The sequence below is a fragment of the Mya arenaria genome, chromosome 7 (genome assembly GCF_026914265.1).
Source record: "Mya arenaria isolate MELC-2E11 chromosome 7, ASM2691426v1".
Taxonomy (NCBI): Eukaryota; Metazoa; Mollusca; class Bivalvia; order Myida; family Myidae; genus Mya; species Mya arenaria.
In genome coordinates, this window is record NC_069128.1 from 41,751,563 (window position 1) to 41,766,001 (window position 14,439).

The 14,439-nt window shown below is 38.9% G+C and overlaps 1 protein-coding gene across 1 annotated transcript; it reads right to left on the minus strand.

Moving 5' to 3' along the window:
• Positions 1-1,229: 1,229 nt before the first annotated feature.
• Positions 1,230-9,583, minus strand: LOC128241171 (uncharacterized). Its single transcript, XM_052958135.1, has 2 exons — positions 9,426-9,583; positions 1,230-5,292 (listed from the first exon to the last, which is right to left on the minus strand). The coding sequence occupies exon 2, from the start codon at positions 5,227-5,229 to the stop codon at positions 1,666-1,668; it is 3,564 nt and encodes a 1,187-aa protein (XP_052814095.1). The 5' UTR covers positions 5,230-5,292; positions 9,426-9,583; the 3' UTR covers positions 1,230-1,665.
• Between the last annotated feature and the right edge of the window lie 4,856 nt (positions 9,584-14,439).

Here is a 14,439-nt window from a genome sequence, read left to right on the forward strand (position 1 = left end):
GGCCGCACCGGAGGAGTCCTTGGACGGCATATACTTTAGCCGCACCGGAGGAGTCCTTGGACCGTTACATATACTTTGGCCGCACCGGAGTGGCCGCATAGGAGGAGTCCTTGGACCGTTACATATACTTTGGCCGCACCGGAGGAGTCCTTGGACCGTTACATATACTTTGGCCGCACCGGAGGAGTCCTTGGACCGTTACATATACTTTGGCCGCACCGGAGTGGCCGCACCGGAGGGGTCCTTGGACCGTTACATATACTTTGGCCGCACTGGAGGAGTCCTTGGACCGTTACATATACTTTGGCCGCACCGGAGGAGTCCTTGGACCGTTACATATACTTTGGCCGCACCGGTGGAGTCCTTGAACCGTTACATATACTTTGGCCGCACCGGAGTGGCCGCACCGGAGGAGTCCTTGGACCGTTACATATACTTTGGCCGCACCGGAGGAGTCCTTGGACCGTTACATATACTTTGGCCGCACCGGAGTAGTCCTTGGACCGTAACATATACTTTGGCCGCACAGGAGGAGTCCTTGGACCGTTACATATACTTTGGCCGCACCGGAGGAGTCCTTGGACCGTTACATATACTTTGGCCGCACAGGAGGAGTCCTTGGACCGTTACATATACTTTGGCCGCACAGGAGGAGTCCTTGGACCGTAACATATACTTTGGCCGCACCGGAGGAGTCCTTGGACTGTTACATATACTTTAGCCGCACCGGAGGAGTCCTTGGACCGTTACATATACTTTGGCCGCACCGGAGTGGCCGCATAGGAGGAGTCCTTGGACCGTTACATATACTTTGGCCGCACCGGTGGAGTCCTTGGACCGTTACATATACTTTGGCCGCACCGGAGGAGTCCTTGGACCGTTACATATACTTTGGCCGCACCGGAGTGGCCGCACCGGAGGAGTCCTTGGACCGTTACATATACTTTGGCCGCACTGGAGGAGTCCTTGGACCGTTACATATACTTTGGCCGCACCGGAGGAGTCCTTGGACCGTTTCATATACTTTGGCCGCACCGGTGGAGTCCTTGAACCGTTACATATACTTTGGCCGCACCGGAGGAGTCTTTGGACTGTTACACATACTTTGGCCGCACCGGAGGAGTCTTTGGACTGTTACATATACTTTGGCCGCACCCGAGGGGCCTGCAGTCCACTAAATCGCATAAACAACGTTTAATATTATATCTGTCAATGTTTTAAACCACCTAAAAAATTACACATTTTATTCAAAATGCATGAACATAGAAACTATGGTTTCATACAATCATTTACATAATGTAAAATGGTCGTCTGTGCCATATACAAAGCAAGGTTTCTTAACTAGACATTTAGGTAAAAAAGTATCAATTCCAATAAAACGCATTCATGATAAAAGCTAACATTTTTTTTTTTTGCGAAAACGCTTAAAAGCATTACAAGAACTGTATTAAATAAAAAAAAATATAACTTTAGCATAGCAAAATTAAGTAAATGCATTCTAACAACCTTTAATCATTACTAAAATCTTCTATAGCTATATAATTAAAGAAGATAAAAGAGTTGATATGAGATTATGAAATGAAAACTGTATATACAATATAAATATCATAATGATATAGATGTATGTAAGAATGGATAATTATGCGACTATTGAACTGTCCCGAGTCAATCTGTGACGGCATTTCTGCCGGCAATCCGGAAGTAGTCCGGCACGAGATCACCGGAACCCGGATGGGATGTGTCTTCGGCGTCGCTATGGAAATGCTCCATTTGGCGTCGGAGGCCCTGAAGACACATCTGAATATCCTTCATCTCTTTCTTTGCTTTAAGGAAGGCGGTAGACATCAGGTCGGAGGCATTCGCCTCGAAATACTCGAGCGCCTCGTCGGAGATCCACGCGTCGTTCTTCATTTCCTCGTCTCGGTAGTTGCTATTTACGACGGTACAGCTGAGGAACACTTCCGCGCCCTCAACCGGCTCCGTGTACGTCTTAGTGAATAGGATCTCCATCGTCTCTTCCGCCTCGTCATCCGCTAGCATACTGTCCGTACTCATGTCATCCCTGTGCTCGGAAATATCGAGGTCCGACTCCGTGTACGTGACGGACGCCCGACCGGATGTGTCAAACTGCACCGGCACATCCTCCTCCTTCGCTGTCACTAATTCCGTCAAAGCGGCCAATTTCGACTGGCTTTCCGCTGTCGGGGTCTCGTCACAAATATCTGTGGAAGTAGACTCGTTAAAAACAACGCCCGATTCCACGCCTCGAATCGGCAACGTGAGCGCTGAGTGGAGAGACCCGTAATGAGACTCTTTCTCTTTGCTCGATGGCTCCTCCGTTCGAAATGATTCAAGTGTCGAAAGAGAGGCATCCTCAATGTACTGATCGTCAAAACATTGAGTGAATACAGAATCATCAATCGATTCCCAATCATTAATGACTCCTTCCATCTCTGATTTCTCCCCAAGACTCTCTTTCGTCTTGGCATCTTCTGGCTGGAAGTAGTCAGGTAGCCCATCGTCGGATTCTTCATCATCAAAAGCTTCAACTTCTTTGTATGGCTCGGACTCTCCAGAAGCCCGTTTCAGTGTACTAGATGACTCGTTCCGCTTTCGCCGTTGCAGACTTGTGTCTGTCGACATGTCAATACTTTTACGTAGCACCTGTTTGCTAACATCATCTAAGCTCAACTTAGGGTCTTCGTTAATAGTTTCATAAATGTTTTCAGGCTTGGGAGGCTCAGTAAAATCCTTACCACTTTCGAACAAATAGTCCTCATTTTCTGGTTCGGAACTACTATTGGACCTTTCCAGTAATTGAGACAACCGTTTACACACATTTTCTGTAAATTCGAACATTTCCAGACTCTTTCTCCTTCGATCTTCATCATACTCTTCTTCAAATTCTTCTTCCTCTTCTTCTTCTGCTTCCGCTAGAATATCCATAGTCGACGGTGAAGGAGGGGGAACTTCCTCTATTTCTTCTTCTTTTACTTTCAGTAACTGTTTTTCCTTATCAGGAGCCAGGTTTGAACAGTCAGCTTCACTACTTTCGGTCTCCACATAAGGTACTTTAATGTCTGTTCGGTCACGGTCGATAATATCATTTTCATAATAATGACTTCCACCTTTTTCACTTGACGGAGCATGTGATGGTGGTTTTGGTAAAGATTTAATGATCAAAGTACCACTATCAGATATATGTAATATTCCCTTATTTCGAATATCAAGTTTAACATCTTCAACAACACCTGTAGGAACTCTTCGGTCATCTTTCCCTGTGTTCATTTCAATATATTCCGAGTCAGTTGGTTTAATCGTCACTATTTCTTTTCCACCACTCGCTTGCCTGATTCTACTTATCTCAACAAACTCTTTGTCAGATGAAGCTTTACGCTCACGCCTCTTTCTATTCATGTCCTTATCTTGAGCAGTATGCTCTTCTTGTCTTATTTCAACAACCTCTTTATCATCTGATGCTTTTCGTCTTGATTTTTTAATTCCACCTTGATTTGGTAATTCTGATTTTGGAATAGCAGGTAGTTCTTTATTGTGAATAGACAATCCAGTAGCTTCAAGTTTAACACAAACACCAACGTTTTCATATTTCAATAGTTCTTGTTCAGTGTCTGGCCCTTGCCTTGTTATCTGAATGGCTTCTTTGACTCTATCAACATGTTCTCTGTCAGTTTTCTCACCTTTGTTCACATGTTTTTGAGCCACAGACTCATCTTTATGTGCGATCGCTAATCCGCCACTTTCAAGCTTAACACAACGGTTGACGTTTTCATATTTGGCTTGCACAACCTCTTGCTGGTTATCGCCAGAATTCACAAGCACATTGTCTTCTGCATTATTAGATGTCTTAGAGCCTGAGAACATAGTTTGAGTTAACAATAACACGTTGTCGATGTTTCTGTCTATTTCACTGTCTCTTATCGCTGGTTGCTTGTCGGATTTGTTCCTTTGTCTCTTATTTTCAGAGGTAGCTTTAGTTTCTTTCACAGAAGCTTTCTTACATTGAGCATCTTCGTGTATTTCACTAACCGACGTCTTCATAATATCAGTTTCGCCACATTTTGTTGTTTTGCCTTTTCTGGTCGGTTTCTTGATGTCGTTCTTCGAGTTATTTCCGCCAATTTGATTGCTGCTGTTTCCAGAGCTCGATGGAGATGCCGGTGAAGCTGCAGCGCCTGGTGATACAGGAGCTTCATCGTCGTTTCCACTAGATGGACAAGGTTTTGCTCCATCGCTCGTATTTTCATACAAAGGACTCTTGGCAATAGAAAATGGTTTTTCTTTTGCATTTGTTTTCATCTGCTTGAACTCGAACGTAGAATGTGCAGTGGACGTTCCCGGTTCAAGGATTTTGGAGCCCTTTTCTATGTAAAACTTCTTAACGTCAGTTTGATCGGAATCATTTTTCGTTGCCTGTTCGTGTTCGCCACCGATTGTCATGTCCTCCGGTATTGTCTGAAAGCGCGGCTCGCTGGCGGACTGAATGACAGCCGAGGTTCCGGCTCCCGGAACAAATCGGATGTCGTCTGTTTCCACAATATCGAATGGTTCCAGTTCTACCGGATCGGAGAGTTCTTGCTCGCTCCGAGTGCGGCCTTCGAAAGGGTATACTTCATTTGTATCAAAGCCAAGGTCGTCAACGCGACTGTTTCGACTGACTCTGCTGTTTCGATCCTTGACTTTCTTCTTTGGTATCTCACAACATTTGGTCTTTGTCTCGTCCGGGGTGTCATCATCACTCTGAACAGTTTTTCGCGCAGCTTGATTACCCATGTTTTCAGGTTTGTCTAGTAAACGGTCTACTTCAATTTCATCCGATTCCGAACTCGTGTTATGTAAAGTGTCGTCAGTGGATAGCGAGAATGAGTTACTCGTTACACTTCCTAGACTTTCAAGCTCATATTCATGTTCTAAAAGCGCGTCACTATGCAGAACAGCGTCAGGTAAGCTTTTCGAATGATAACTGCGCAAATCACTGGATAAAGTGTCATAAAGAGCAGTTGAATTATCCCTTGTGTTTAAATGAGACGCTGATGGGAAGCATTTATTGTCGGCGAAAGAAGGGTTCTGAAGCTCAGATTCGCTCGAAACAGCAGTGTGCGTTGGACAAGCGGCGTCGTTATCGTCGGCACGAGGATTGCAGGAGAGAGAAGCTGAGGAGAGTGGTGGAGGCGGCACAACACTCGCGGCTACATCCGGTCTGTCACTCATACAGCGCACGGGAAAGGCGCGCGCATTGTTCCCGATTTAGAGGCGACGCTCCAGCACAAGAAACTGAAATGAACGAAAACCAGATGTTTCAAATTCACATTCAATATATCAATATATTTTGACAGACATGTTACGCATCAATAAAGTTTTATGTATCCATTAGTTTGGAATATAACATCATAGTTACATTTCTTAATCCGTATTCTTTTCCCCGGTAAACTCCACAAATTAGTTTCGAAATTGCATAATTAATTCCAGAAATTCGACATAACTTTTATTTTTTGTACGTATATAGTGGAAAAGCTAACGAGAATTTGTACAAATTAGTGCCAAAATGATCCGAACCGTTAATATAATAAAGAACTAAAATAATCCACAGACGAACACAGATAATTTGATTGCAGCCTTCTTTATCACATTTATGCATTGTTTTCTAGAAATACAGGCAACATCCGACTGTTCAAATGCTTAGGCCTAAAAACTATTTGCTTCGGGTAACCCGACCGAGTGTGTGTTTTTTACTGTCGATCGATTGAATTTGTTTTTCGAATGTATATATTAATTGAAAATCCAAACGAGTTTCAGTCCATATACCAACTGTCGATTGATGGGTATTAACACCTGCTTTGGTGTCATATGACCTGTCATTTCTTCATCGACATTTAGCCTAAAATTATAATATTTTCTTCAAAATTATCAAAGAGGTCACTCCAAACAACGATCTAGCGAATAACTACAGTTTGAAAATGTCAGAAGCTATTTCGGCCTTCGAGATTTATTTTTTGACAGTTTTATGCTTTCAAAGAAATGCATAGTTTTTGTAATGCTAAATCGTTGGTAATCATGACTGCTTTGATAAATCTAAAGGAAAACGTATCAAATAATGAGTTCATTCGCATCTAACGACTGTGTACTGTTTGCCATCCAAACATCCCTACCTACTAACCAACATTTTTTCCAGGCCGTAACCAGAAACAAACATATTTTTTCGGCCTTATCTTGCAATCGCAAATATCTTGATGGAAGTGTTTCCCCCGTTCCGACTTTTTATTGAAATTCTCACCCAAAGATAATGAAGATGAAAAGTTGTTTCTCAAGGTCTGGATTCTATTAAATATGCTCACATTTGCAGTAAGAGGAACGATTTGTACGGTTTATAATGCCAAATGATGTACGAATAACTACCGTTATATCTTTGAGGGTAAACTCTTAGACAATTTCATTCGGAACACCTCGGCCATTTCATTTGAAAACAACCTCGGATGTATGCCGGTACATCAGTTGAAGTAGTTCGTATTTTTTAATTATATCATTAATTAAATTTAGTGTTTTATAGTTGTATTAATTGATCTAAGTTTAAATTGATTGCCAGTGAAGTGTATTATTGCAAACATAATTAAGATTTCGAAGATTTAAGTCATAAAGTTTAACAGCTAAATAAAATTACTACGCGATCTACTTGCAGCGGACTTAAACGTACCTCTTTTTGAGTATGTTAACCGTCCAAACACATCCGAGGTTGTTTTCGATAAATATGGCCGAGGAGCTCCGAATGAGACAATTTCAGTGGCATAACAACAAAATATGCGGACTTTTTTGTGCTCGCAAAATTATATATATAAATATATATATTATGGGGCAGAATTTATGAAAATATAACCCCACAAAGCCTTCCATAAGGCCACGTTTAAAAACTATTTTGTCTGGCCTTATCTACCTTTTTTGAGGTGTGGATATGTAAATTGTTTTGTATTGTTTACTTCCCATTCGGAACTCCTCGGCCATTTTTTTTTAAAACACTTCATTTAATTAATGATATAATTCAAAAATTCACAATTTAAATGCAATTTTCTTGCAAAATAACATATACACGTTGCCTAAAATTCTGCCACATATGGTGGTAACTACCAGCTTATGCACCAGTCAATTGTAACCAAGTGCACCAGTCAATTGTAACCAAGCCCCCTAGGTATCCCTGTGTGCGAGGGCATTTGGCGGGGATTTTACCAGAAGTTTGTCCAGGCAGGATGGGGATTTAACTGGGGATTGGCTGGACCGACAGACAAAGTTCCCGCTATTCCCCGGATCTGGGAGGGCCGTGGTTGCAATTTACTGGTGCATTACTAATGTACATACAATCTTTGACAAGCTACAAACAGGTACATATTGGGTTTCAAGAGTTCGTGAATGACGAAACGTGTTTGATGCTAGATTTTCAATGTTATAAGTAAATTACATATATAACCGTTAATCACATTCGATACCTTCACATGTATACTCATTTGCGTTCTTTAAGATGTTGCGATGAATATCGCCAATGCATTAAAGGTTGTTATGTTGCTGTGGTTGTTGTTGTTGTTGTTGTTGATCAAGACAAAATCGAGCTAGGAATGCAAATATATATTTTTACTAGAAATAGCATTTGGTCGTTACTTGTTGTTGTCACATTAGCGAATAAATTCTGATATAAATGTTCATTTAAGCACCAAAAACAACACCAGCCGTACGTACAACACCGGATCCGTGGTCTAATGGCTAAACACTTAACTCTCAATGGCTCCCAGGTTCAATCCCCCGCCTTAATACTAAGATACTAATACTTCCGAATTGTAGGCACCGTAAGGCTTTGCTTATACTAGCGCAAGCTAAAGAACTAGGGTAGCTCTAACCAGGTTTACATTCAGTATGTCAATCGGAGCACCTCGGCAATTTTCCATCGAATATATGGACCATTCACAAAGTGAGAATTTTTGACGTTTTACTACGCTGCAAGTAGATCGCGTTGTAATATCAGTTTAGCAGTTAAACTTAAGGACTGTACTCTTAGGAATCATGATTATTTATGCAAAGCAACTCTTCACTGAGAATTAATTTGAACTTAGTTCAAGTAGTAATACAAATTACACGTTAAAATACTACAATTAATTAATTTCATCATTATTAATATTATGAACTACTTTTACTTCTACATTTACTTCTCTATTCCGAATGACAAAACAAGAATTGATAATGACTCACTGGCGTCGTAAAATAAACTCCAACTCTCTCCACAACGTGACAAGTACAACACAACTGCATTAATAAATTTGCATGATAACAATTATGTAATATCTTGCTACATGTATATGTATACGCACTCGCTCTTGTGTTTATGTCAGAAACTCCTTTCGATTCCAGTGCTTTCGTTTACTGAAAGAAATATTCTAAATATTCACCCGTCGACAACAACCGCGATAGGTTTGGAAACGTAATCAAAAAAACATCTGCTATGTCGATTTCGAAGCTGAATCATTCACTGAACTAATAGTGAACTATTATCGAATAAACACACATCACTCGATCAAGGGTCAAATTGGTTCCATTAAAGATGGTTCCAAATTTCATAAGTGGTTTATTTTTTGTTTGCTAGCTATCACTCACAATTCAAGAAATGCTTGCTACCTGCCTCACAGTGTAAACTAGTTGTATAATAATGATTCATGTTACAGAAGAAGAAAGAAAATGTGTTCTAAGTCAGGTAGAATTATTGTCAAGAATGTAATGGCTCAGTCGGCCGTTTGTTTGTTGTTTGTTTTGACTGTAAGCATATTACTAAGAATGTATCGCTCACGGTAAACAGTAGGCACATTTATATATGTCACTGTGACATAACACAATGAAAATGTAAATTTAAATTGATATTATCTGCTTCTCTGTATGCCGTCTGCTATCTGAAAACATATATTTCATACTGCCAGAACACACCAGCGTGTTCACAATGATAATAACACAGTAAATTAAGTGTTTCAGAGGATTTTTTATGAAGCAAGACAGATACTTTTTACGCGTACACAAACTTCGTATGCAAAAACCATCCTGTTTCCGCAATGATAAGCACTTGATAAAGGCCGACTGGCTTATCAGCAGCTCCGAGAAAATCAGGGCTATGTTTGATGTTAGTTGGCCCAGTGGCTGTTAAATGACCATGAGTTGTTATCAAGATATTTTAAGCATAAAAAGAAGATCTCCACTTACTGACTTAGACGTACATGATTTAGATATGATTTATTATCTCAGGTAAAGCTAAAAAAAACTCGTGCGAGAAGAACGAGGCAAGTGATTGTGAGTTTACCACAGAGAGATGTGTGACATTCCAAGCGATGATGAAAACTTCTACAACAAAACAACAAAAACAAGTTTAACAATTATACACTCACCTTAGCCATAGGTTAGTCCAACAATGTTCCGCAGCTTGGAACAAAGACCTATTGCATCCGGAAGTACGTGTGCAGGCCTATAAACACGAGTAAACACGAGCATGAGGTCAGCACCGTACCTGTGTTGATGTTAGAACCAGTAATACACTGCCGCCTATGTAGACTACCGCTAGATGGAACCACTCCGTATAGCAGATACAGAATACCAGCAGCTGCATTCGACGCGTACAGACGATTCCACGTGCGATTAATATTGTGCTTCAAGATGCACTCATACTTCCAAATAAGCTGTTCCATAATTAATACAATTGTTTTAATTTCACGAAAAGGATAAATAAATAAATATCGAAAACTGTTTCTTATGAAGAATACCGTGTTAAATTTGAAAGAAAGGTGCAGAAAACACGGTCATTCTACATTATGAGAATCGGGCCCCAATTTCTCGAGGCTTAAGTCGCTTATTTCAATTAGTCAAAATATATACTGAAAATGGATTTTGATAAATGAAAAATGTTTTTTCTGATAATCATACAGATTATTCCTACATAATTTCTAAACTGAATTCTTGAAGAAGTAATTATAACACCGACATTTTATAGAACAACAAAAATAGTGAGATTAGCTTAATCCTGTTTTAAGGGACTTATGAAGTTTCGAGAAATTGGAGCCAGATGATTGTTAATCACTATAAATCTTTTATGGCCCACAAGTCATTTAATATCCGTTGTGAGTTTTCAGCTATTAAATACACGGCTACAATCTTTCTATCAGTAATTAATATTTTGCTTAAATGCATTAAAGTTTAGTAAGTAGTTGAAGGTTTATCACATACAATTTACGTTTGTTATATTGATTGTGAAATCTGTCACATATTAAACGATCAACGCAAAGATACGATAACAAAGTAAAAACATATTACTTTACTCGATACAGTGCTACGAGGGTACACGTGCTTTAAAATATGAGAGAGGGGGTACCTGTGATATAAAAAATCATTAGCAAAGAGGTATCCCGTGCCGCTGCAAAACCGAAAGTAGGGAGTTTTTATGAATTTACCACATAATTTAGACTATTAATTGCCATTTGTATGAATATGATATATAAATGATTATATCTAATATGTATGCGGTGACCAGTGGTTCATTTAAGCCCGCAGAACATGCAGAGGCAGTGGGCGAGGCAAGACATATCGATATTTGTAGCTTATTGTGGAGTTGCACTAATTGAAAAATGGGCACATTATGCACCAGTCAATTGTAACCACGCCCCCAGGCCCATTCCCAGCTATATTTTTCGCGAAGACAAAACCACCGCATACACCCGGCACTGCGGGGCCACCTGAAAGGTAAAAAAAAACGGCTCATTTCCCCGGCTATCCCCGGTATATCCCCGGACCTGGGGGCCGTGGTTACAATTGACTGGTGCTTTACAAAAAAGACATAGCTATAACATGCTAGTGTTCCGTGGTATACTTCTTTTGCACATGACATACCTCCTTTCATCAATTAAATGAACATTTACTGGCTTGTTGTCCATCGCCGATTTGTTTTCAGCAGAGAATGACCGGTGCATATGCAAAGAGGGTACCGTTTCAGCAGATTTCGCAAAGAGGGTACCGATATGGATATGCACCGTGAGATTTTATATTGTGGGTGCCCGTACACGTTTGACAAAAGGTACCAACAGTGTGTGTATACCACGGGATAAATTGCGTCACAAATGCTACGTCGGAAGGCAATGTTTTGATTTGAAAAAATAAATACTTCAAACAAAGATTACTTCACTATTTCTTCACCATTTTAAATGAAACATACATGTAGCGCAGTCTACGTCTCTTTAGGAGCCCTGCCTTTGGCCTTTTACCAGAGTTTGATAGAGAGTTTAGTTTCTTAAAACACGTTGACAAACCTTTTCACAATCGTGCCAAAAAATCCTATCCAATTTTCGACTAAGAAGGAAACCCTTGTTTTCAGGATGTTCCAGTGAATGGTTTTGTGATTCTCCAGGCAGCTTTTATCAGTTATCTGCTAATAGCTTAATCGTCGAAATTTAATGGCCATTACGCCCAGCATAAATTGCATGGGAGCAATGACTCTGGTCAGTTTTTGGAATAGTGCATGAGTCTCAGGATTTACGCTTCAACTCAATTTGATATTTCGAAACTTATCAAACATAACACAGACATTTCAATAATGGTTTATTACTGAATATGACATGATTTTCTGAAGTTTAATTAACTAAGTACTAAATCTTTGTTGTAAAATTCTCCTTGAAAACGGAGTTTAAATCTCTATACCAAACATTTTAGTATAAATTTTTAAAGATTGAACACATCAAGTACAAATGTATCTTACTATATTTCTTAACTCCGCAACATCTAAATGTATTAAAATAGCGCATTAAGCTTAGATTGTGTCGATTAATTTAACAACTTGATTACTGTATTATTGTATAATAAGCTATTAGGATTTGGCCGCCGTAAGGATGTATTTAAGTTGTTTTAACCCAAATAGAATTACAACCCAGTCGTTATTAAGTTTTGAAACCTACACCAGTAATATTACTCAATACCTATTTAGATTAATTATTATTAATTTGATTATAATTATAAACTTAGCTTCGGTCTTCGGTAATTTCTTCCGCTACCCTTCATACTTTCCGCTCGAACATTGACTGATGAAATCTCGTTTATATGAATATGCATAAACGAACGAACGAACGAAAGTTTATTCAATGAAAGGCCTCCAGCCCATAATACATCTTACAATGCAAATCAAATACAGCAAAATGCATATATGTAACTAAATAAGAGTTGTGTTTCTTGGTTAAAAAAGTTAAGGTATATCTATAGCTAACATGAGTTTATGAACGTTAAGACCCGGCAAAGGATTTAATATGGGTAGCATTTTCCGATGCCATCATATTATAGAAATAACAACTGTGTCAGTATTACCATGATACCAAGAAAACATAAATTTCCCGGATGTCATTAAATCTTGAACACTTAAAAAATACATGATAATCAACTTCAATAACAAGTATGCCTTCCAATAGAATATGCATGAGGCAGGGTAGACAACTCTTCATCCTATTCAATCGCATGTTGCCAACTCGACTCAAACTCATAACTCGTTTTTTTAACTGATTCAGGTCAACATGAATAGAATATATATATCATAAAACGCATGTTAATTATTGGTAATTCAATCGCAAGTTGCAATAACCATATACTGCCAATTGTCTCCGCAGGTGAGTGGTCTAAGTCGCAGGTTTAAAAAATTGTTGTGATCAGGCGAATCCAGATCAAAGCAAGCTTTCGCCAAAGAAATTTAAGTTACTAGTATGCTTTTAACGTTAAATTTGTTAACCTTCAAGCCTTCACTGCTCTGGAACTTGAATGGACACAGGTGTGATCTGGGAAGGGTCGCATGACATTATTCTGCACCCGAGGCTATTGTCAAATCCTGCATCTACTTGTTCCGTGTTATCTGCCAGTTTTATCTTCATAAAATTGATGTCTCAAAGAAATGGTTATCTAATCATTATTAGAATGTAAATAGTTGAGAATAACTCAAACAATAGCTGTCATAGCAACTGACGATCGAATGCTCCCGAAATGATACCCAGTTCAATTGATTATGTAATTATTAAAATGTCTATATTTAGGAAGAGCAAACATAAACTATAAGCATATGACAGACCCCATGGTGGTTCAGGCCTAAAATGTTTGGGAGTTATGGGTCTTGTCATCGGCTGCAAATCATTGCCATGTAGCGATCACATATGTACCAATACGTTTTTAAACCCATCCATGCATAACAAAGTAACAGCCCGGACACATCAACTATACTCTATTTTCATACAAGCAATATTCCATAATGATAAAACTCAAAGTGTAACTTTGAACTTTAAAGCTGCACTCTCACAGATTTACCAATTTACAACTTTTTTATTTTTTGTCTTGGAAAGAGCAACTTTTTGCGTCAGTATCTGCAAACCAGTGATATAAGACTGCTGACAAAAAAAAAACAGATGGCAGATTTTCATATTTCCGTTCGAAAATTAATGTTTTAAGGCTTAAACCGTTACTAACGGTTTAAGAAAAATGCATAAAACATTAATATTTGAACTTAAATATAAAAATTAGCGATCTGATCTTTTGTCAGCAGTCTTATAACACTGGTTCCCATGGATTTTTGCAAAAATTGGCTCGTTCCAAGACAAAAAATAAAAAAGTTGTCAAAACGTCCAATCCGTGAGAGTGCAGCTTTAAGATAGAGACGCGAGTCTTGCATGCAACACATCGCTTTAATGTACCGAACACATGTACGGACGGACGTTGCGATTTCAATATGCCCACCTTCGGGGCCTAACGACCTGAACACACGGTCACAATTAAAATGAATAATGTTGTCTAAGAGATATTTTCTAGACGTTCGAAGTTTACACCGTGTTCATCTTAATAAATAGTTAAACATTTTAAATTTAACTCCGACACCGAAGGGATATTTCCGATACCAAGTGCCATATTTCCATATAATATAACACCATCTTTAAAAAAAAACATTATTTTTTTAATGATTATATGGGCCGCGTCGCGCGATTTTAGGCCTTCGGACATAATTATTACAAATGAAATAATCATAAATAAAAAATGCCAAAAATAATGATTTTTTTCTATGTAAATAAATTTCTTCCAGACTTCTTTCTTTTAAAGGTTTTTCATTTGTGCATCATTTTCTCGATGATTTATGATGAAGAATGGCGATGTTTAAATTGTACGTGATAGTTGTGTTTAATCGAAAACATGTAAAATGTTTTACTTTTAACACACAGAATCAATGCGATATTATGTGTACGATCTTTAAAATAGGCTAAAGCTGCACTCTCACAGATTGACCATTTTAACAACTTTTTAAGTTTTTGTCTTGGAAAGAGGATTTTTTTGCGTAAATATCTGCAAACCAATGATATAAGATTGCTGACTGAAAATCAGATCGTAGATTTTCGTATT